Source organism: Nerophis lumbriciformis, linkage group LG01, assembly GCF_033978685.3.
Source record: "Nerophis lumbriciformis linkage group LG01, RoL_Nlum_v2.1, whole genome shotgun sequence".
Classification (NCBI taxonomy): Eukaryota; Metazoa; Chordata; class Actinopteri; order Syngnathiformes; family Syngnathidae; genus Nerophis; species Nerophis lumbriciformis.
The window spans coordinates 44,003,234-44,027,170 of record NC_084548.2 but is presented as its reverse complement, the minus strand read 5'-3'; the positions used below and the strand labels follow the sequence as shown (position 1 = coordinate 44,027,170).

Genomic DNA, 23,937 nt, shown 5'->3' with positions numbered 1-23,937 from the left:
CTTGTATTTTTATTTCCATGTCCCATAAATAGCGGTGGAGTACAAACCGCGGCTCTTGGCTGACGGAGGCATGTGTCTTCAGCAATGGTGGAAGGTTGGTCGTCCAGCGCCATGATGAAATTGTGGGTCGTGCTACGTCATCATTTCTAATACTGGCAGGAAAACAAAAATCACAGGTGAGTGTAACCGTGCACGTTTGTATTGAGGTTACTCTTTTTATTTGTTTGCTTTTGAAATCTAGAAACTGAATCTGCGTTTTCTGGCTTCATTGTTTCCATTTCACTCACATTCCATTCATAGACATGTACATGATAGAAAATTGGATTATTGCCACACTATCGTTTATTACACACACTATGCACTGGTTAGTGGATTGGGCCGAGCTGAAATTAGGCCAGCAGCTACTCAAAATATGGTTTTGTCGTTTTCAGAAAATCACCTGTGTCAATTCTGGGCCGGGACAACTTTGTTGTGCCGCCATTTAGGATTGAAGCTAAAAGGAACTGTGCAGAACATACCACAATGTATTTGAAGACATTTGTACATTGAGGAAAATAAGTATTTGATACCCTGATGATTTTGTCAATGTACCACATTACAATGATATGAACAGTCCAGAATTGTTTGGCTCAGTTTGCCAAGTTGGCCAATAAACACCTGAAGGACTAAGGGAGAATGTGATGTGGTCGGAGGAGACCAAATTTGGCATCAACATAACTTGACTTGTTTGGAGTCAGACAAATCTACCGACAACATCACCCTACTGTCAAACACAGAGGTGAAAACATTCGGGTTTGGTTTGTATCACTCCTAACCCAGCAGGCACAAGACGTTACAAAACAACGTTGAGAATTTAATGAATTAGGTCCTGATGTTGAGCAACTCAAACATAACGTTGAAACCACATACTTTTTGACTATGTTTAATCAATGTTAGGTTCAACCAATATTCTACAACACATTTACAACGTTGAAACAACATGCTTTTTGACAACATTCATTCAATGTCAGGTTGTGAGGTTGATTTGATCATTAAAATATGGTCATTTCCCAACCAACAACGTGGACTCAATTTACAAACACAACTATTTTGCAACGTTGTTTCAAAGTCAGTTTTAAAGGACATGTATGTATAATCAACGTTGTATCGATGTCTTGTGCCTGCTGGGAAGGGTTTCAAGGTTCCTTCTGAGATTGTTGCAACATTTGTGACCAACTATAAGAAACGTTGATGCTATGTATCAAGAGGTTTCTCTTTCAAGTCCTGAGCCACATTTTGCACTGGGCTCAAATATGTAATTCTGTTATCCATCCATCCATCGATCTTCTACCGCTTGTTCCACTCGGGGTCGCGGGGGTGGCCGAAGCCTATCCAATCAAATATATATTTTTAGACTTTAACGTTTTGCATGAATTGTTATCTTTTGTCTCATAATAAACCTACCATAACAATTCTGAACTGTATAAACAAAAACAACAGGGGATCAAATATCTATTTTGCCTATTGTGTTCTCATCCATTTACTTGTGTAAGACTAGCCTGACTATCATCGAAACAATGACTGTAATAACACACTGCTGGCCAGCGCTTCAAACCTCGCTATTACCAACTTCACATTGATGATGAGTTACTATTCATTTTGTGTGTTTTTCCACAATGGTTTCACTTGATATGTTGCTTTTCTTTTTATGAAACTTTTTTTTTTAATGTCTGAATGTTAACACATTGGGAGAAAGATCAAGAGGCAGTAACAGAATATCCAGGCACTTTGAATGTTCTTATTTGTAGATGTTTTCGTACCGTTTTCATATTTTAATATTTGGTGATATACTGTGACTTTAATTTCCTTTTGTGTGAAATGCTTGTTTTTTTTATCATTACTTTGGATGCTTATTTCTTTAACACTGACATTCTTATTGCAAAACACAAAAAATATTACCTGCGTAACTCACATTAGCCACATGGGGGCAGTGTCGTTCAAACTTTTCAAAAAGCCACAAGCAGCTGATTGGTTAAAAAGTATTTCAGGCTCATTGACCAACTGGTTAAGCAAATGTACAAACATGTGTAATACTTGTTAACTTATACGGCAGACAAGTTCAAAAGAGACAAAGTTTAAGTTATCCAGTTGAAACTTCGGTAAAGTATTCAGTGGCCCAAGGGAGCTTCTGCATGCTGCCTGCAGACACAGACAGGTGGTGTTTAAAAATACTTGTGTCGTCACTAGATTGACTTTCCTTTGGGCAATTTGGAAGGTTAAAGTTGAACTTTGAGGTAAATATGTGATAATGCACAGAGAATGACACTCGGTAGTGTAACATTTTAATTACATTTTTTGGATGTTGCCAGATTTGATGACACAAAATGCATGTCTTTAAATTAAAGTGCTGCTTAGCAACAGGCAGATCAATATTAAATTACCACGGTTTTTACATACAATTAACACTTGATTGGTGTCATTCACCATAAAGTTATTCTGTCGGCTGTCTGTCCTAAAAAATATCTTGACAGGCTACAGAATAAAATATTCCAATTGAAAGATCATGGGGCAGTTTTGTTTGAACCAGTCTTGGAATTTATAAATGTACAGCAAACAAATTATTGACACCCCATATATGCCTGGGTAAATGATTGATTAAATATGCTAAGCACTCTTAAAGGAAAACTGCACTTATGGGGGGGATTGTACCCATTTACAATCCTTATGTGAGACATGAACTCACGTCTTTCCCTTTTCCAAATCTTTTAAGTAGTGAAAAACTTCTAGCACGAGGCGGCTAACAATGCAAGTAAGATTCACTTATTTTGATTGTAAAACCCTCTAAAACATTTTAAAAGAGCGCCAACAATGCTCCAGTTACACATATTGACCTGCATATTAACCAAAATATAGCTACATTGTTATTAGTAGGTAATAACAAAGGGGAACTACTTTTATGGCATAGGGATATAGCGCCTTGCTCACAGGACCTCAGGCATACTTGCCAACCCTCCCGGATTTTCCGGGAGAGTCCCGAAATTCAGCGCCTCTCCCGAAAACCTCCCGGGACAAATTTTCTCCCGAAAATCTCCCGAAATTCAGGCGGACTCAGGTATGAGGACCTGAGTCTGCTAGCCCACAATATTAACAGCATACCTGCCCAATCACGTTATAACTGTAGAATGATGGAGGGCGAGATCTTGGTTTCTTATGTGGGTTTATTGTTAGGCAGTTTCATTAACATCCTCCCAGCGCGGTAACAACACACAACAACAGCAGTCATGTTTTATTCTACCGTAAAGCAGTTTGTCTGCCGTAAACAGCAATGTTGTGACACTCTTAAACAGGACAATACTGTCATCTAGTGCATTTGATGAAAGCACTTTTGTGCGTGCCACACAGCAATGCATCTTCAGAGAGGGTGTTCAGCATGGTTTGAAAAATAGTGACAGAGAATAGAACAAGGATGGACAATTCAACCCTTAACTCAACAATGAGTAGATGAGTGTTATGTGTGTGTATATGTGTAAATAAATGAACACTGAAATTCAAGTATTTATTTCATATATTTATATATATATATATATATATATAATAAAATATATATATATATATATATATATATATATATATATATATATATATATATATAGCTAGAATTCACTGAACGTCAAGTATTTCTTATATATAAATATATATTATATATATATATATATATATATATATATATATATATATATATATATATATATATATATATATATATATATATATATATATATGTGAAATACTTGACTTGGTGAATTCTAGCTGTAAAAATACTCCTCCCCTTTTAGCCACGCCCCCAACCATGCCCCCGTCCCACCCCGACCACGCCCACCCCCACCCCCCTCCCCCCACCTCCCGAAATCGGAGGTCTCAAGGTTGGCAAGTATGACCTCAGGCCACTAGCGAGAGGTTATGCTCGCTTCTGAAGCTGCTGCCACCATATCGCCTGTGAGTTTGGAAAAGTTCATGCTAGGTCATAAATCATGTGTAGCATGTACAGAGGAAGATTGTGGAGAAGTTGGTCAGCTTTGATTTTCCACAAGCTACAAATCAAACCGACTAAAGCAATGTGTTTTGGTCCTCACCTTAGGCTACGTTCACAGTGCATTGTCGGATGTCCAATTCAGATTTTTGTTGTCAAATCCAATCTTTTTGTGTAGTCGTTTACATTACAGAAAAAATGTGATGTCCAATATGAACACAATCTGACCCGCATGCAGATGACGTCATGATGTCACACGTGCTGCAGTGTTTACAGAAGTAAACATGGCTTTAGATCGAGTCGGTCTCCGTCTTGGGGCATTTGTAGCAATTTCAAGGATTTTGTGCAATAAAAGTCAGCATTTTTTCTGATCTTAATTATTGCAGGAAGATGATTAAGAGGGCAAATATATTTACGACCGTGTGCTGCGTGCTCTGCGCACTGCATCACACAAAAAACAACAGCAACAACATTGACCCACATTACTGTGACATTTGTCTGCATTTTTCCACCACATCATACCATAAAATCTAAATCATGCCGATGAACGAATAACATTTTTTTCCGCGACTCACCTCTGAGATAATTTGTGTGACAGTCTATAACGGGCTACAACACTTTGCTCGGCACATCCCGTAGCGACAGCCGTCCCTTTGTCTCTTGTGACATTTAATGATCGTACATACCACCATCTTTTTATTTTTTGTTCTGCAAAGCCAGCAGGTAAAGCAGCTCCACATCCTCATCATCATTGTAGGGCGCTGGGACATAAAAATGTAAACATTGCGCAACAATTGTGAGTATGTTTAGTAGTTTTCATGGAAATGTCACACATAACTACAACGCGACAGTGTGCGCGATTATGGAAGCTCTAATGACTGCTGACTTTCTGCGCTGAGTACCTTTGCTCACAGTATGTGGCAGTCTGTGACCACCTTTTAGTGTTTCACTCACTATAGCTGGATTATTTGTCCCAAAGTAGTCTTTGGTGGGCTCTCTGTAAGTCTGCCTTGATTAGTTATAGCGAACACACAATATACTCTGTTGTTGACGGAAGTAGCGTGAAATTGCCATGCGCTCTGTGAAATCAATGTGCCTTATAAATAAGTTTTCGTAATGCTTAAGTATTTATTACATGTTGTCATGAATGTGCCTGCTAATACATACATACATACTCACAGCATGTATAAAGTATGAAATTAAATATATATATATTTTTTGAGGGCTTTATAGGCAGGATAGGTGAGTCTCCATCACCTGCATTGTTAGCCACCTCGTGCTAGCAGTTTTTTACTATTTAGAAAGCACAGAAAAGTGTAAGACCTGCGTTTTTGTCTCAGATATGGATTGTGGATGATGAGAAAAATTCCCAAAAAGGTGCAGTTCCCCTTTAATGTAAGACATGGAGTTGAGAAAAATATTCTACAGCTCACAAATATGAGGTAATCTGAGTTCTTCGGGAAATAGGTAAGATATCATCTTGTACAAATGTATGCCAAATGTTCAAGCAGTGTATGTTTAAATCTGGCACATTAATACAAAGTGTTCTCATGCTTACAAAATATGAACTCATTTGGCTCCAAAACACATCAGGCACTACTGGATTTAGAACAACGGAACTGTTTTTTTTTGTCCATGTAAGAAACATTGAATACTTACACGCTCGCAGGCAAACAAGATGCAGTAATTGTTCTCAGTAAACTCATTGTATCCATTTTCTTCTTTCTGGTCTCCCAACTAAACACACATAACTTACTTTAATCGAAACCTCTTAAAACATCACACCTCAGGAACATACAGAACATAATCAGCACAAACACTGATAAGCTTCCCATTTGTTTTCCCTTATTGGTTGATCAACTCCGATGCGGCAGAATGACAACAAATGCACAGTGAAAACATCACACTTCACAGTGTTTAACACCACTGCCAACTGCAGATATGTTTCTAGGATGCAAAAGCTGAAATGCAACCTAAAATGGTTTCTATTCTGTTAGGTCTCGTTTCAGGAGAGAATTTTTGTCAGACAGCTATAGAAATGTTGCATCTCCAACTACCAGCTAATCAACATCTTTTTTACATTGCTAATCACTGAAAACAATCATTTCAAGTAAATATTGCATTTGTCTTTGCAGCATATGAAGCACAATCTCATTCCCAGGCATCAAATACTGCAGAACAATGTGTCAACCTGTTACTCTCTAGAACAGAGAGTAACTGGACTAGATAGATGTTGGATTTATTCATAGTTATTTAAAAATCCTCATCTTCTTTAAAGGCTGTTTTTTTTTGTGTGTTGTCCAAGACAATATCCATGATGACATTACAATTCAAATTGAAGAGCCCCAGATTGAGCTGCTGTATTGGACAATTTGAGAATGAGATCATGTTGGGGGGCTTAGCACAGTGACAGGAAAGTTCTAACAAAATAATTATTTCAAATACAACGAATACTGTGATAAGATAAACCGGCAGATCTGGTGTTGTGAGAGCAAGCATTGGTAGTACAGAATGATTTATTGAAAGCTTTTGTGCAAAATGTTGACACACTGTGACATTCCAAGTTGTATATAGACTTCTTCCTTGCATCCAGTGCTTCTCCAGTAGAAGCACCAAGACACGAAACCATCTTGCCCTCCCCCACTTTAGTACAGCAACTTCATACTCAGCCATTTCAGCTAATCGGTGTCCTTCAGCTTCTCAGTTGTCTGGAGACAGCAACTTGACTGACAATCACACCGTCACAGACGTTGAGAAGAACTGCTTTGTGTCAGCACAAGGCTTCCGAAGACACCCAGACTTCTGTTGGAGTTTTAGTCCAAACGGTGGTGGAGGCAAGCCAACTCATTCCAATTCTGATGGAGACCTGCAGCTAGAAAACCCATTTTTTGCCTTTGTATGTTAAAAGTCATGTTGGATAGAGACATTAAAAAACATACCTGAGGCGGTGACACACGTCTCATGACAAAATGTGCACAAAGAGAATAGCCAAGCCGATGTTGAGCAGGATTACCATGCAGATCATGATGGTGTTGGGGCTCTTGAGAAGGAAAGAACATCAAATATAAGTGCAGTAGGTTTATGACAGTCTGAAAAACCTAAAAGAAATAACTTCTAAGTAGGGCTGGTCGATTCATTTTTTCATATAATCCGACCTTGATTAATATCAATGTTTTTTTTTAACCTGCCAGTTTCAAACCATTTCTCTTAAAAAAAAAAAAAACCTCACGAAACAAGGGAACAGTTTAAGATTTTTACATACTGTATATTGAGTGAATAACAAGGCAAACTAATACAATGAACATAGAACAATATTTGAAATGTTGACTCAACAGTAAAAAAAGTGTAAAAAAACCCCAAAATAGAAATATTTTAGAGTCTGACTCCTGAGTGTTTGTGCAGGGATGCAAGAACCAAAATAAACAAATTGCCACGTCGGGGATAATGAAGCCTTTTGGAAATGTTAACAATGCTATTTTTAATTGATGACGCTACATGTGCTGTTAACATCATTGCTACTTGCAAATGTGCATAATCTTTAATAACAATACAGAATAGCTAGTTTCAAGTCAAAATAATGGTCCGAGGCACATTATAGAAATAAAATTAACAAAAAAACAAACCAGAAAAAATAGAGCAAAAAGGCATAAGGTAATGAGAAAAGGCTGAAATGTTGATACTAATTGTTAATCCCAAAAGTAAACGCAGCGTTTTTCTTGTTGGTCACTTTTACACTTTATTGACCCTGCTAGTTTTACTGGCACAACAAAACAGGGAGTGATGTCTCTTCTTTCCCCCCTTTGAATTTTCCTGAGGGAACTCTCCTGAAGGAATCAATAAAGTACTATCTATCTATCTATTAAAGCAGTACGTACACAAACTAGCACACCGCGCTGGTTAACAGGTGAACATGTTTTACAAAGAACATTGTGTTAACAATTTCCCATTGTTTTTTTTAATGCTTAAAGACTAATCATAATTAAGAATACAAACATTTGTCTTTGAATACATTTTATTGCTTTTATTTTTTTAGCCTATTTCATTACAAATTACTTGATGTCTCGCTCCCACCATATATTTTTTGTTTTATGTACTTAAAGGCTGCACACCACTGTTCTTTTTTTAATGTAAAATAAATTACTATTGTTGGTATTTTTGAGAATTTTTTATAAGGAATGGTTATTTATATCTACTAAGAAGCCTCTACAGTTGTTTTTCGAATGCATAATTACCTCTTGGCAGCTGCTACTGCGATTTTAATTCTGTGCAAAAAGATGTTGAAGCACAGTGATCTTAAATACTATGAAATAAAGTAGTGAATTTGAAAGTACATGGTCTATTTATTTTATTTTTATTGTTCGTGCTATTGAATAATAATGATATCAAAATAGTAGTTATTATATCGGTTTTGGCTCCTGAAATTCTAGGATCGTGGCAAGCCTGTTATGAATGAATGAGTACAATGCTAATTTGAACATTTTCTGTCTTACCTCCTGCTCCAAAGACTCTGCAGTCACTTCGTTATTTGAACTCCACACTGTGGCCTTCAGTCGGGCCTCTGCTTTGGGATCCACTTTCAAAGCAGGTTTAGTGTTGTTGGTTTTGACTTCCACTGGCTTGGGTACTGTCTTGGGTTCAGGTTTGGGTGCAGAATTTGGGGATGGAGTTGGGCTGGGTTGTCGTTTTGGTTTTGCCTCTGTTTTGGTAGAGGGCCTGTTCCTCTCCAAGGATTGCTCTCGATCATGGATTGCTGGAGTTCTTTCAGGCTTGAGATCATTGTCTTTGGAGTCATGGGTGGCAACTCTGCGGGTTACTTTTGGGCTAAAACGAAGCTTTTCTTCCTCATCCGTGGAGACAAAGCTGTTCCTTTTAGATTGGGATGTGGCCTCTGAAGTTTTTACCTCTGCATCAAACTTCTGCAAAGGCTTGATCTCCAGATCGGATCCCTGCTCGTTCTTGCTGCTGTGGCGACTCGGTGTCCGAGTAAGACTGCGCCCACTATCTGCCTCTGGTGCGTTGGAAGCAGGAACAGAACTTGAAGGTGTCGTGGGACGACTACTGGGCCTGCTGTTGGGTTTACTGCTACCTTTACTGCCACTGCCTCTACTGGCTCTGTCGTCATTCCAACTGCCAGGACTTAGAAGGTTAGTTTCGTCCTTGATGACAATGCCTGGACTCGGGGAGGGGGTTCGTCCTGGGGAGGAGTCAGGCATTAAGCGGTCTAGTTCGTTAACAAGAGGGCTTTCGGGTGGTGTAGGCACAGGCTCCTCCTCAGCCAACAGTGGCTCGTGCACGGCGGGATCTGTGTTCTCACTTCCCTCTGCGACCTCCTGCATCGCTTTCTTTTTCAGGTACTCTGGACCTTTGAATCAGCATGTTAGACAACCTCATTAGTGTAAGATGGATTGCACTATACAATTACATCTGACTATATCGGATCTAAAATATATATATATATATATATATATATATATATATATATATATATATATATATATATATATATACACTGGTACTGTACTTTCAATTTCTGTTCTTTTTTCAATGTATTTTTTAAACATTATTTTCCCTCGCTCACTGTGTCAAACACATGCTGTAGTTACAGTGTAAGAAAAGACTAAGACTAATATTAATTAAACAAAAAAAGACTTGCAAAGCTGTTGGATCGCTGTATTTGCGTATGTTGCCAGACTAGCAATGAAACTGATATAATCCCTGAGACCAAAACGATGTTCCATTTTTAGACATTCAAATGTGATGACCTCGGCAGCGAGCCGCAGCCAAGGATCCGATGGGTCAAACTGCAGTACAGAGAAACACTATGGAATTGTTAAGAAGTTTATTTTTCAATTGCAAAAGACACATGAACTGTTACATATTCTCCATTTACATGCCTTCTCTATGCATTTTATTATTGACATATGGTAGGATAACTACAATTGTTACCAGCTGCAAAATAGCATAAATGAACTTGATAATATTGTCTACTGACCTGGCTGGTAGAAGGAAGGTGAGAGCTCTTTAGCCACCAGTCTGGCAATGCTGGATTCACTGTTGGAGGCTTGAGCGGCCTGGTCGGCTCCTTCTGACTTGGCCTTGGCATGGGTGGACCTGAAGGTGACAAATGCAGCACAAACCATCTGTAAATGTGGACATTACCCCTGTGAGAGAAAGATATTTAACAATGCAGAACACGGCAAAAAAATACAAAAAGTAAGGATTTAACATGAAAAACATGTTAATTTAAGAGAGACTTAGATGCAAGTTTAATAAACGGAGTATTAAAAGTCACCTATTATGCAACAATTATCTTTTAAATATAATAACAGTAATGTTTTTTTGCAACTTCAAACGGCCATCTGAGGGTCTGCAAAATTGATCTGTTTGAGTGTGCTTATTATTTTAAATTTCTTATTATTATAAACCAACTATGTTAAATATTTCAAGTCATTTAAGATTAGGGCTGCAGCTACCTATTATTTTAGTAATCCAGCAATCTATTGATTAGTTTATTTAATTAACCAAGTAATCGTATAAAACACACTTTATTGCCTAAATGTGTATTTTTGAGTAAATGGTTGAAATGATGCTTGCCATAACATCATTCTTTTTTGTAACAAATGTACATCATCAACATTGAACTTGTATTTTTAACCTGTGTGCATTAATAAAAATAAAAATATCTCTGCAATTTGCCGCCACACAAATCACGCTACTTACACACCACCGCTCTCATGTGCGCTCCATTGCAGTGGTTGCGCGAATACTATGTCTGCATATTTTTTTTTAAATATTGATTTTTATTACTAACACTCATTAAATGATTAATCAAAGCAACAGAATACAAATTAAATATATTTTTTCTAATTAAATCAATCACTTAAATAGTCATTGCAGCACTAATTAAGATGTAAAAAAGGTTGTAACTGTTTTCATACATTGAAATTTACAAGTTTTGAGCATTTCATTGAGTTCGGATAAATAATAAAATACATTATTTTCTGGACTACATAAGCCGCAACCACAAAATTATAAGCCACAGATATATACGTTGTGAAATGAGTTGTTTGTACAGAAATATTTTTTAAATATTTATTTACACACCTTAATTGTTTCCAAATGGTGCCTGTTACACGCCAGTAAAACGGCTTCTCAAACACAACAGAAGTCATCGTCATGGACCCACTAGCTGCGGAAGCTAGCTCTCTAATCAGTTAAACAGACTCAATAACTCCACAGTGACATCTTGGTAAATTTACTTAGGAATTTGTGAAACTGAAACACCACAAAAAGAACACAGCTAATATGTTAACACTTGTAAACATATTAGCTAATGCTAACGACGCTAGCTTGATTACATTACCACTAGCACATACAAATATTCATGAAAACACCACTATCAAACATGTGACGGTTTAGTAAGTATGAATTGATTTAGTTATAGTGTAAAACTTAACAAACGTTGCTTGGAGTGATGAATGAAGAATTCTTCTGAGTAGACAATCTATGGACGACTAGAAGACGAAACGGCGCTTGTACTTCTGGTTGAAGGCACTAAGCGGAAGGAAATACTGTAAACGTTCAACCTGCAGCACCTGCAGTGAGCAGACTTGTCCATGAGATGACACCATAGCACAAACAATAACACACCTCTTCAGTGTCTCTCTGTGTTTTATATAAAAAAAACTGTTTGTTGAATACAAAACATTATGGCCGTTAGCGAAGAAAAATCCATAAATTAGCCGTACTGTTTTGTAAGTCGCAAGGTTCAATGTGCAGGGAAAAAAAGTAGCACTTACAGTTCAGAAAATACAGTGTATGTTTTGTGTTTTCATCACATCTTAAATCTTAAGTCAATAAAAACATAGGGAATTCACTGCATTATATGTTGCCACTAAAGTTACTGGTAACTTTCCTAATGTTAAAGTTAGATCAGCCTTCTGTATGCTATATCTATACTTTGTTTTTATGTCATCAGTTTTTGTTAAATAGTTAAAGCCGCTGAGGCAAGCTCTTGAGAAGTTTTCAGTTTTACATTTTGTTACCTTACTGTGCTGAAAATGAACTGAACGGTGACCTTAAAACCGAGGTACTTTTCAAACTGTGATTATGGTGTAGACATGGGGTGGCCAAATTTGCCTTGCCGACTCATTTCGTTTGACCTGCCAAATGTTGGCTTACCAAAGTTAATAGATATTCATACTAACCTCAGTTAAAATGTCTGTGTTTGAGTTGTAGAGTCACACCCCTACTGTACTTCTTGTCATATTTATCATATATATATATATAACAAATATGAAAGAAAACATTAAATTAGGTTGAAAACAAAAACAACAGAAATATGCTTATTTTTGTTCTGTAACCAGTGTTTCGGTAGGAAGTATTACAATACATCATTCATACACGGGAATTAAACATGGTATACATGACTATCATTTCTGGCATTAGATCTGTGTATGTATTTACACTTAACACACATCTGAATGCTGAAATTTAAGGTGTTTGATGATTTGTTACTTATACTTGACTGTAATTAATCTGTGGCACTTGACAAACTGTAACCTCACACTGAACTGAAAATAGCCGCCAGGGCCGTGAGCGACTTGGTGGGTTCCTACTTGGACACTCATAAGGTGACCTGTTAAATGAAAACGTTCCACCTGTCCACATGTAGTCAGCAAGTCTTCCCCATCTGCACCTACTGTGGATCAGTCGCTGTGTGTAAGAATAAATTCAAAATCGTCCCATAACAAGAATCTTTTTTCATGTACATTATTTGAGTAAATGCACTGCCGAAGTCTCTTGCTTCTGAAGTAGGTCAAACGCTAATATTGAACACAAGCAGATGCAATTTTATTTGTTTCAGGTTTCAATTTCAAGCTTAGCAACACTTGAAGATTTTTACTGTCTACGATGTGGATCAACTGCATTTGGTCCGTGATTTCCTTCCAACTGAAGATTGGGTTTAATAGCTGACAGAATGGCATCCAGTGTGCTACGCTGCTACACTGCCAATTCATGTAGGCTAAGAAGGGGTAGCAACAGATGGCCTCCTCTGCAGCATTCACCTCCGTAGGACGTAGGTTTATTACTATTCTTACTCTCACATTAATGCTTCATCAATAGCAACATAGTCATGGCTGTGTTATAATAATGTACTATGATAAGGTACTCTGTTTACACCTTTTGCTAAACATTTGTATTCCTTCCTATGTATTCCTATAGAATTTATTGATCTGCTTAGGGCTGTACGAGTTTGAGAAAAAAACCTAATTGTGATTTTTTTTTTACCTCCAAAATTGCGCTTCGATTTGCAATTTTTATATTTTATACATAAAAATGCTTAAAACTGCGAAAATAACGAGTGAAGGACGAAATGTTACTTTTAGACTATAAATCAACATATTCTTGTCTCAAGTTGCCACACATTAGAATAGTCCTTCTCAAATAGTACGGAGGGCCCCCCTGGGGCGTGCGATGCGATGACAAAGGGGTGGGGGGTGGGGGGGGGGGGGGGGGGGGGGGGTGGGGGGGTGGGGGGGGGGACCTCGAGGAACATGCTTTTTTTGGCGTACCAGATAACATGATGAATCATATGTAGCGCTTGGCTTCACCGTAACCACGGTGGGAGACGAGGAAAGACCGGTGTGTTGTTCCCTTTAATGTTAACAAGCTTACAATATTATCCACAGGTATAGTTACAACAATTTTATGACAATTTTATGGAGAGTGTGGGGCGGCACGTAAACTATTTTCTTCTTCCTAGGGGAGGCCTAACAGAAAATAAATGAGATGAACCTTATTAGAACAATATGCAATAATTTACTTTCAAAAATATTTGGCTTTATGCAGACATATTTGTCTACATCAGTGGTTCTCAAATGGGGGTATGCGTACCCCTGGGGGTACTTGAAGGTATGCCAGGGTGTACGTGAGATTTTTTTTAAATATTTTTAAAATAGCAACAATTCAAAAATCCTAAATATATATAAATAAAAACCTATCTAAGAAAGACCACTACAAATGAGCAATATTTTGCACTGTTATACAATATAAATAAATCAGAAACTGATGACATAGTGCTGTATTTTACTTCTTTATCTCTTTTTTTCAACCAAAAATGCTTTGCTCTGATTAGGGGGTGCTTGAATTAAAAACAAATGCACAGGGGGTACATCACTGAAAAAAGGTTGAGAACCACTGGTCTGCATCATGCTCTTAAACTGAAGAAATCGATAAAAAACTATACAGTGATTATAAAGTAATGTAATCATTATATATAATAATAATAATAATGCAAGTAACCATTTAAAAGGATATGAACTTGTATTAATCATTACTGTAAAATTGTTAACAATTGTAATGTAATTGAAAGGTAAATAACTTTGTTTTCCTAAATGAATAAACAACAAAAACACAAAATGGACTCTCATTTCTGTAAGCAAAACTTTAACTTAATTAAATATTGAACATCTTAAAGTTGGAAAAACTAGGTCGGAAGTTGTCTTTTTGTCTATTGCCATCACGTGATCACGGCATTCTCGCTCGTTCGCCCGTGTTGATGGGTTAATATTGCCCAAGCTGAACTACGGGACATTTGGCTTTGTAATCTTATTTTTTCCTCCCAATTTCTGTTACTTTGCGGCGAGTAGGGAGGCTATCTGTATGTACTTCCTGTGTGTGTGTGTGTAAAGATGGCGCCCCGCTCTCCGACCACCAAGACAAAGATTGTGAATGACTGAAAATAGGGCTCACTGCGTTCAGTTAATTGTAATGTTGAATAAACGCGCTCAGTTGCTGAGAGCGATGCAGAGTGAGACGTCTTTCTCTGTTTGAAGCGCGAGACGAACAAACACAAAACTCAAACAATTCCGATTGGTGAACATGTTTGTCACTCAAATGCCGGTGACGGCGGAGAAAAACAAACAAAACCCTCCACCTTTTGCGATTTTGTTATCGCACTAATTAAAACGTTGATGTCGATTCGATGTCAATTAATCGTGCAGTCCTGGACCTGCTGCTTGTGTGCATGACTTAGTTTTCTTTCCATCTGCAGCAAAGTCTTTCCAAACCCAATCACAAAGACAACATGGTCACCGTCAAATCTTCTAAATTCTAACTGGCAAGATTGTCCTGGAACTATTAACACCAGTGACGTGCAGTCAGGGGAGGCAGGTGAGGCGGGGCCTCACGTGCCATCATGGAAAGAAAAAAAATGTAAAAAGAAAAACAATTAATTAAATTGTTATATGTATCCAGTGATTATACTCTAAAGTTATTTTCCATTTAACTTCACCAGTTTTAGATTATTTTTATTCAAAATCGCTGAATTTTCACATTTGCCGTTCAAATACTGAGAAGAGACTTGCAGTGAGTCAGCAGCCAGTTGAGCCTCACCATGGATTGCGCAATGACTCGCCTAACTGCTGACCTGCTGTGCAGTGAGACCGTATTGCTATATGAATTATATTATACATTTCCATAGTTTAGTTAGCTGAAGTATATAATGTACAGTGTATTCTGTCAACAGCTGTATGTGTGTAACGTATTTCTTGCGCTGAGCAATCATAAAATGGCTGCAAAGACGCACTGGCTGAGGCTCGCAGTAATCCCGCCTCATGGTGGTAGAGGGCGCTAGTGATCCCAGGGATCATTTTTGCGACTACTCGGCTGCAGAATAAGTGACAACAAGCAGCAACAGTTAGCGATTGTTTATTTTTTCCTCTCGCCTGGACTTTTAACATGGAGGATTACATATCTAAAATAAAACAGTTTTCTAAACTGGACTTTCAATCGAAGCAGGAGGTAATAATTAAAGGAAGATCTCCATCGAGACAGAGAGACATTTAAAACTGAAGAAAGATAAGGAAGACTTCTATAAACAAGTTATCGATGCTTTTGTTCAGAAGGAGCAGCGCATGGACTTCATTTATAAGTAAAGGTAAGACCATAATAACGTTTTTTTTATTAAATGTGCTTTTTTGTGTGCTACAGTTTGTATGTGTAAAGTTAAAGTTAAGTTAAAGTACCAATGATTGTCACACACACACTAGGTGTGGTGAAATCTGTCCTCTGCATTTGATCCATCGCCTTGATCACCCCCTGGGAGGTGAGGGGAGCAGTGGGCAGCAGCAGCGCCGCGCCCGGGAATCATTTTTGGTGATTTAACCCCCAATTCCAACCCTTGATGCTGAGTGCCAAGCAGGGAAGAATGCTGGTATGAGCTTTTAAACATAACCCGTTAACTGCTGCCAATCAAATGGTGAATAAGATACTCTTTAGGGTTCATATGTTTGTAAATCCGACTGTGATGAAGTCAGTGCCTCACCAGCCATGAACCTCACCGCACGCCACTGATTAACACGTGTGAACACCATACATGATTAGTGCAAACCAACACATGTACCGTAGCAGCAGCCACCATGGGAGCACATGCAGTTGTTTAAGGCATTGTCAAGACAAACATGAAGCTCTTAAATAGACTACTAACTCGCAGGAGGTGTTGTATTGTCCCACATCAACAACTGGCTCCTCCAGGAATTAAACAGCAAATGGCATAGAGTCGTTCAACTACATGCCACATTTACACTTCATGACTGACTCCAGGAATCGTGGGTGCTTTGGTAATTACTGTAAATTCTGTAATTATTGTCAGGGCTTTTATTTACTTGTACTGCAAAGAAGAGGGTTTGCTAATTGAAATGAATATGCAGTTCCCAATGAAATGTGATTAAAAACTTTGATTACCCCTGAATACATACAGTACAGCAAACATATCTTTAATCGCATTTGTGACACTTTTTAATAAAATGTTTACATACTTTGTGGACACTCTGTGTAACCAACCGCTTAATTCTATTACCCATGGCACCGTACTCTCTCGTAGTTTTTGCGTTTTTCTTTGTTTCTTGCATTGAACAAAGAGAGCAATGTCTACCAAGTAAAATTATTTGTGTGTTAAACATACTTGGCTAATAAATCTGATTTTGATTCTTTAATATTTTTTTGAGGTGTATGAAAAAGTGGATCATGTGGACATTTATCAGTGCCTCCCGGATGTTGCGATCATGCCAATTCACAAAAATTTAAAGGTAAACTGCACTTTTTTTGGAATTTTGCCTATCGCTCACAATCATTGATATGACGATGCATTTTAACTTGTAAATAAACTTAAATAAAAGTCTGCTTACAGCAGAGCCAATGTAAGCTTATTTCTTCCCCTCATAACACCCAATAAAATAAAAAATAAAAAACACCACCAATACTTAATTTACTCTTCGTGACTCAAATATTAACCAAGTATTAGTGATAGTGTTATTATAAGCTCTAACACAGACAAACTATTTATAGCGGCGCCGTGATCACTTTGCTCGTGAAAAGTTTATTCGAGATCATAAATCATGCCTCTCACCTGGAAAGTAGAACAACAAAGACGTATTCTGACAAGTTGGTACACTTTGACAGCCAATTTAGATAAGAAAAGACGCTTGGTTTCACCCCCCTTTTCTTTGTGATTATGAGTCATTTTTCATTTAAACGCCAAAATAAGATTCTATCAGTCGGCACCCCAGTGACAGCAGACGTTGTATAGTAAGTGATGTTGTATTGTGTTTGTTTTCTCTCATAAAGTCTGCAGTGAGTAATAATCAGTGATAGAAGTTTAAAAAAAAAGCGAATGTTGTGATGCGTTTTTAAAATTAATGTGCAGCGTATGCTTAAAATGATCAAAATACGTAAATATGAAATGTTATTATAAATGTGCCTGTAACTACAATACATACTGTATATGCTTACACCATGTATATAAAACCTTAATGGAGGTGTTTGAATGTTTTTAAGGGCTTTCACGGGAAGAATAGAGCGACTGCCGTAGGCTCCATGGTAAGCGGACTATTGCATTTAAAAAAAAAAAATACATCCGTCGCCATGTCTTTCATAGCGATAGCCCAAATTCCAAAAAAGTGCAGTTCCCCTTTAACCAATCATCAAAAATTATGCACATCTTCGCATCTTTGTCCAATCTACAGACTTTCCTCGCACCTTTTGGTCAATCATTGACATGTTTGTAAATCAAATTTGTACCAGCAGCCCTCAAACGCAACTGTCCAAAAATGTTTTACAAAGATACAATCATTCACTCATTTATTACTCATCTTTCACTTATTTTCCAACAAAAATCACCACTATAGATTGCAGTTGCGTGCAACGTGTTAATATATATAAACGAAAGTTTACGACCAACAATGCACAAATGTGTATGAGAATGTGTGCAACTTGTGGACAACAGCACAGACAGCAGACAATAGGGCAGCCTTTGGTTATGATGTAATTTCTATATTTGTCTTCTTTAAGATTTCTTGTTCAATATTATTGTTTGCTCGTTTTAGTAGGGATGTGCAGATCGGTCAGCCACTGAATGTATCCGACTATTTTTGTGAAAAAGTACATGATCGCCATAGCTGATTAATGCCTTTTAATGGCAATCACAAAGGCTGTTCCCCTCTGGCTGACACTATTTTTATTTTTAATCTCCCAACTCACAAGCAGCTAGCCGCTAATTATGTGTCTCCATGCACAGTGGGGAGCCGCTTTACTAAATAAATAATAATTATCTCCATCACTGCAAATAAACATAATTTCTTGGTATCTAACAGCAAGTGTTATTATCAGGTATCATTATCACTGGAGGACGAGGCTAAACATGTTGCACACCAAGAGCTGACCGTGAAGCTATCTTTAAACAACAGAAGAAATAGGTTCCTAGTGAAGTTTAAGAAGTGAAGATGAAAGCACGTTACAGCAGAGAGTTAACAGATATTAACAGGGGATTAACGAGAAGAGACTAGAGAGAAGATAATATAACAATTTTTGGAGTGTCAACATTGTAAGAGGAGGGTGGTGTTGAGATTTAAAAGGCTTTTTGGGATTCCTAATTATATTCATACTCAGTTAAGCTTAGCTTAGAATGTATTTCAATGTTGCTTATATATCGATGATGCCTATTGAATACTCATGAAAACCTAGGTTAGTATAGATGGTATTATGCTTATAATTATATGTGAAGTGAATCTCTGATGAAACCTGTTGTGACTTTGCAGAAACTTAGACTAAACCTCAAGACGGGCTGGGATTACCTGCCGTAAAACAATTAAACAAGCTAAAGGGGATGAACAAGGGGGTTATAGCAAGGCCGGGACTTTTTGAAGATTAGGAAGAGACTGATTGTCATGGGAATTGTGTTGATGGATAAACACTTAACTCAAAAGAAACAGCAATAAACCAAAAAAAAGACACAGATAAGGTTAACACATACTGGCAACATTAACGTCCTGAATAGGACGGTCTAACCTTGTGAAACTCTCCCAACTTGCTAAAGAAGCTAAGAAATGTTCCCTATTGGGGTTCTTGTCTCTCACACAACCCAACATGCAGGTGTGGTGACTGTATTGACAACAACCTAGAGCAGGGGTCCCCAAACTACGGTCAGATCCGGCCCCCCAGCTTCCAAAATCCAGCCCACAGGAAGTCCCAAGTTAAAAAAAAAATATTTATTTTTAATTTTTAATTTTTTTTTAATCTTTCCTTTCTAATCCATTTTCTACCGCTTGTTACTCTTGGTGTCTCCTAGCCGCTCAGGCAAATCATATTGTCTAAAAATGAATTTTCCCATCGATAACGTGACAATGTTAAATGTTGATGAACATCAATGTTAATTGATGTCAAATGACAAAACGGATTACAAAGACAATGTATATATGTATATATATGTGTGTATATATATATATACAGGTAAAAGCCAGTAAATTAGAATATTTTGAAAAACTTGATTTATTTCAGTAATTGCATTCAAAAGGTGTAACTTGTACATTATATTTATTCATTGCACACAGACTGATGCATTCAAATGTTTATTTCATTTAATTTTGATGATTTGAAGTGGCAACAAATGAAAATCCAAAATTCCGTGTGTCACAAAATTAGAATATTACTTAAGGCTAATACAAAAAAGGGATTTTTAGAAATGTTGGCCAACTGAAAAGTATGAAAATGAAAAATATGAGCATGTACAATACTCAATACTTGGTTGGAGCTCCTTTTGCCTCAATTACTGCGTTAATGCGGCGTGGCATGGAGTCGATGAGTTTCTGGCACTGCTCAGGTGTTATGAGAGCCCAGGTTGCTCTGATAGTGGCCTTCAACTCTTCTGCGTTTTTGGGTCTGGCATTCTGCATCTTCCTTTTCACAATACCCCACAGATTTTCTATGGGGCTAAGGTCAGGGGAGTTGGAGGGGCAATTTAGAACAGAAATACCATGGTCCGTAAACCAGGCACGGGTAGATTTTGCGCTGTGTGCAGGCGCCAAGTCCTGTTGGAACTTGAAATCTCCATCTCCATAGAGCAGGTCAGCAGCAGGAAGCATGAAGTGCTCTAAAACTTGCTGGTAGACGGCTGCGTTGACCCTGGATCTCAGGAAACAGAGTGGACCGACACCAGCAGATGACATGGCACCCCAAACCATCACTGATGGTGGAAACTTTACACTAGACTTCAGGCAACGTGGATCCTGTGCCTCTCCTGTCTTCCTCCAGACTCTGGGACCTCGATTTCCAAAGGAAATGCAAAATTTGCATGGTTGGGTGATGGTTTGGGGTGCCATGTCATCTGCTGGTGTCGGTCCACTCTGTTTCCTGAGATCCAGGGTCAACGCAGCCGTCTACCAGCAAGTTTTAGAGCACTTCATGCTTCCTGCTGCTGACCTGCTCTATGGAGATGGAGATTTCAAGTTCCAACAGGACTTGGCGCCTGCACACAGCGCAAAATCTACCCGTGCCTGGTTTACGGACCATGGTATTTCTGTTCTAAATTGGCCCGCCAACTCCCCTGACCATAGCCCCATAGAAAATCTGTGGGGTATTGTGAAAAGGAAGATGCAGAATGCCAGACCCAAAAACGCAGAAGAGTTGAAGGCCACTATCAGAGCAACCTGGGCTCTCATAACACCTGAGCAGTGCCAGAAACTCATCGACTCCATGCCACGCCGCATTAACGCAGTAATTGAGGCAAAAGGAGCTCCAACCAAGTATTGAGTATTGTACATGCTCATATTTTTCATTTTCATACTTTTCAGTTGGCCAACATTTCTAAAAATCCCTTTTTTGTATTAGCCTTAAGTAATATTCTAATTTTGTGACACACGGAATTTTGGATTTTCATTTGTTGCCACTTCAAATCATCAAAATTAAATTAAATAAACATTTGAATGCATCAGTCTGTGTGCAATGAATAAATATAATGTACAAGTTACACCTTCTGAATGCAATTACTGAAATAAATCAAGTTTTTCAAAATATTCTAATTTACTGGCTTTTACCTGTGTGTGTGTGTGTGTGTGTGTGTGTGTGTGTGTGTGTGTGTGTGTGTGTGTGTGTGTGTGTGTGTGTGTGTGTGTGTGTGTGTGTGTGTGTGTGTGTGTGTGTGTGTGTGTGTGTGTGTGTGTATATATATATATATATATACACGTGTATATATACACAATATATATATATATATATATATATATATATATATATATATATATATATATATATATATATATATATATATATATACACAATATATATATATATATATATATATATATACACAGCCTGGCCCCCGGCCAAATTTTTTTAACCCAATGCGGCCCCCGAGTCAAAAAGTTTGGGGCCCCTGACCTAGAGCCTCTCTAAGTATACTGTATGTTTTTGTGTTGATGCAAATAAATGTAACTGATTGAATATGGAAAAGAAAAGAATGTGACAACTTTCTCCCTCTAATCAAAAAACAACATGTGGCGTGTGGAAAGGTACAGGTTAAAGCAGGGGTGTCAAACTCAAATACAGAGTGGGCCAAAATTTAAAACTGAACAAAGCCGCGGGCCAAGGTTGAACCAATTAACCTTTTAATAGGGACCCAAACAAGTTGTGCATTGAATACTGAACAAGCAAGGCTTATATAACTTTATAGTGACATGCAAAATTGAGTTTCAAATAATAATAATAATAATAATAATAATAAAATATCAAAGGCATATCAAATACAATTTAAATAGAAATTAAATGCCTCTTTTCTATTTGCAGCCTTCTGAGGTAAATATCAACATTAACTTTTTCCACAGGCTAATAAATGTGAAAATAAAATAACAATGAATAAACCAACCATTCAGGACTTTAAACTGCTCAGTTTGCAACACACTGATCTAATCTGATGTGCCCAAGCCAGATACCTGACATCTTTTCTTGGATGCTAGTTCATTAATGTTGGGGCTCAGGCTTTGAGCTGAGGCAACCTTCATTATCCAACGAAGGTGTTCATCAGTCATGATATTTCGTAGACCACAGTCTTGGGGGCGTGCCTTAAAGGCACTGCCTTTAATGTCCTCTACGAGCTGTCGTCACGTCCGCTTTTCATCCATTCTAACAACGTGCCGGCCCAGTCACAAGATATGTGCGGCTTCTGTACGCACACAAACGTGAATGCATTGCATACTTGATCAACAGCGATACAGGTCACTGAGGGTAGCCGTATAAACAATTTTAACACTGTTACAAATATACGCCACACTGTGAATCCACACCAAACAAGAATGACAAACACATTTTGGGAGAACATCCGCACCATAACACAACATAAACACAACAGAACAAATACCCAGAACACCTTGCAGCCCTAACTCTTCCGGGCTGCAATATACACCCCCGCTACCAACAAACCCCGCCCCCCCTCTGTGCGTCGGTTGAGGTGGGCGGAGTTGGGGTTGGGGTTGGGGGGCGGGGTTTGGTGGTAGCGGGGGTGTATATTGTTTTTCGGGTGGTAACACCCAAAAAACTTATTCGGGTGTTACCATTTAGTGGTCAATTGTACGGAATATGTACTGTACTGTGCAATCTACTAATAAAAGTCTCAATCAATCAATCAAAAAGCTTGAACTTTTTCTCGAATATAGCATATAGCAATGGTTGGAGCTCCCGTAGATGCCATTGTGTTCGATATGTTGTCTTTCTCTAGCTGCCATGTCCGCACACATCACGTTCAGCAACTTGGTCCATCTATTTCCTTCATTGTGGCTGTCTGTATTTTTATGGTAGGTGAAGCGTTACCAAACAGTCGATTTAGTCATTTTAAACATAGGGAAACCTTCAGTGGACCAGCTTCCATCACCGATCATACAGCCTGCACAGCTGTGTGCAGGGGAAGGGGTCCTGACTGAAATGTATAGGTCCTGATACAGCCGCTGCAGAAACAGAAGATTTTCTTACTTTCACTTATACCGCGATATACATAAAAAAAGGGTAACCGGCCCATGCCTACTCAAGAGTGCATACATTCCATCAATATGTGAATTTTTATCTCATCCGCCTCAACAAAAACGATCCTGAATATTTGTTTAGTACAGTAGCATCGCTAACGCAACAAGGGACTCCTCCCAGTAGCTCCACCCACTCGACAGATTACTTTATGAATTTCTTTAATAAGAAAATTGAACTCATTAGAAAGGAGATTAAAGACAACGGATCCCAGCTACAACTGGGTTCTATTAAGACAGATCGACTGTACATACAACGGATATTGCCCTCCAAAATAGTCTCTCTCTTTTTGATGAAATAACATTAGAGGAATTGCTACAGCGTGTAAATGGGATAAAACAAACATGTTTACTTGACCCACTTCCTGGGAAACTTATCAAGGAGCTTTTTGTATTATTAGGTCCATCAGTGCTAAATATTATAAACTTATCACTTTCCTCTAGCACTGTTCCACTAGCATTCAAAAAAGCGGTTATTCATCCTCTGCTCAAAAGACCTAACCTGGGTCCTGACCTCATGGTAAACTACCGACCGGTGTCCCACCTTCCGTTTATTTCGAAAATCCTCTGAAAATTTGTTGC

The 23,937-nt window shown here is 38.1% G+C and overlaps 2 protein-coding genes across 6 annotated transcripts in view; one reads left to right on the top strand and one right to left on the bottom strand.

Annotated features, from left to right (window-relative positions):
- gdap1l1 (ganglioside induced differentiation associated protein 1-like 1) overlaps positions 1–23,937 on the top strand; it is a 94,315-nt gene that overhangs the window by 6,202 nt on the left and 64,176 nt on the right. For all 3 annotated transcript variants that reach the window (XM_061982879.2, XM_061982907.2, XM_061982898.2), the window contains exon 2: positions 33–176. In XM_061982879.2, coding sequence (XP_061838863.2) covers positions 33–176 — 144 coding nt within the window. The remainder of the gene's footprint in view (positions 1–32; positions 177–23,937) is intronic.
- Positions 3,908–23,937, bottom strand: part of jph2 (junctophilin 2) — a 38,124-nt gene continuing 18,094 nt past the window's right edge. Inside the window, exons 3-6 of one of the 3 annotated variants that reach the window (XM_061982858.2) lie at positions 10,002–10,120; positions 8,500–9,371; positions 6,949–7,049; positions 3,908–6,875 (exon numbers count right to left, since the gene is read on the bottom strand). In XM_061982858.2, coding sequence (XP_061838842.1) covers positions 6,969–7,049; positions 8,500–9,371; positions 10,002–10,120 — 1,072 coding nt within the window. In that variant the 3' untranslated portion in view covers positions 3,908–6,875; positions 6,949–6,968. Of the gene's footprint in view, positions 6,882–6,948; positions 7,050–8,499; positions 9,372–10,001; positions 10,121–23,937 lie in introns of all 3 variants that reach the window. The other 2 variants (XM_061982866.2, XM_061982847.2) reach the window with 2 other exon arrangements.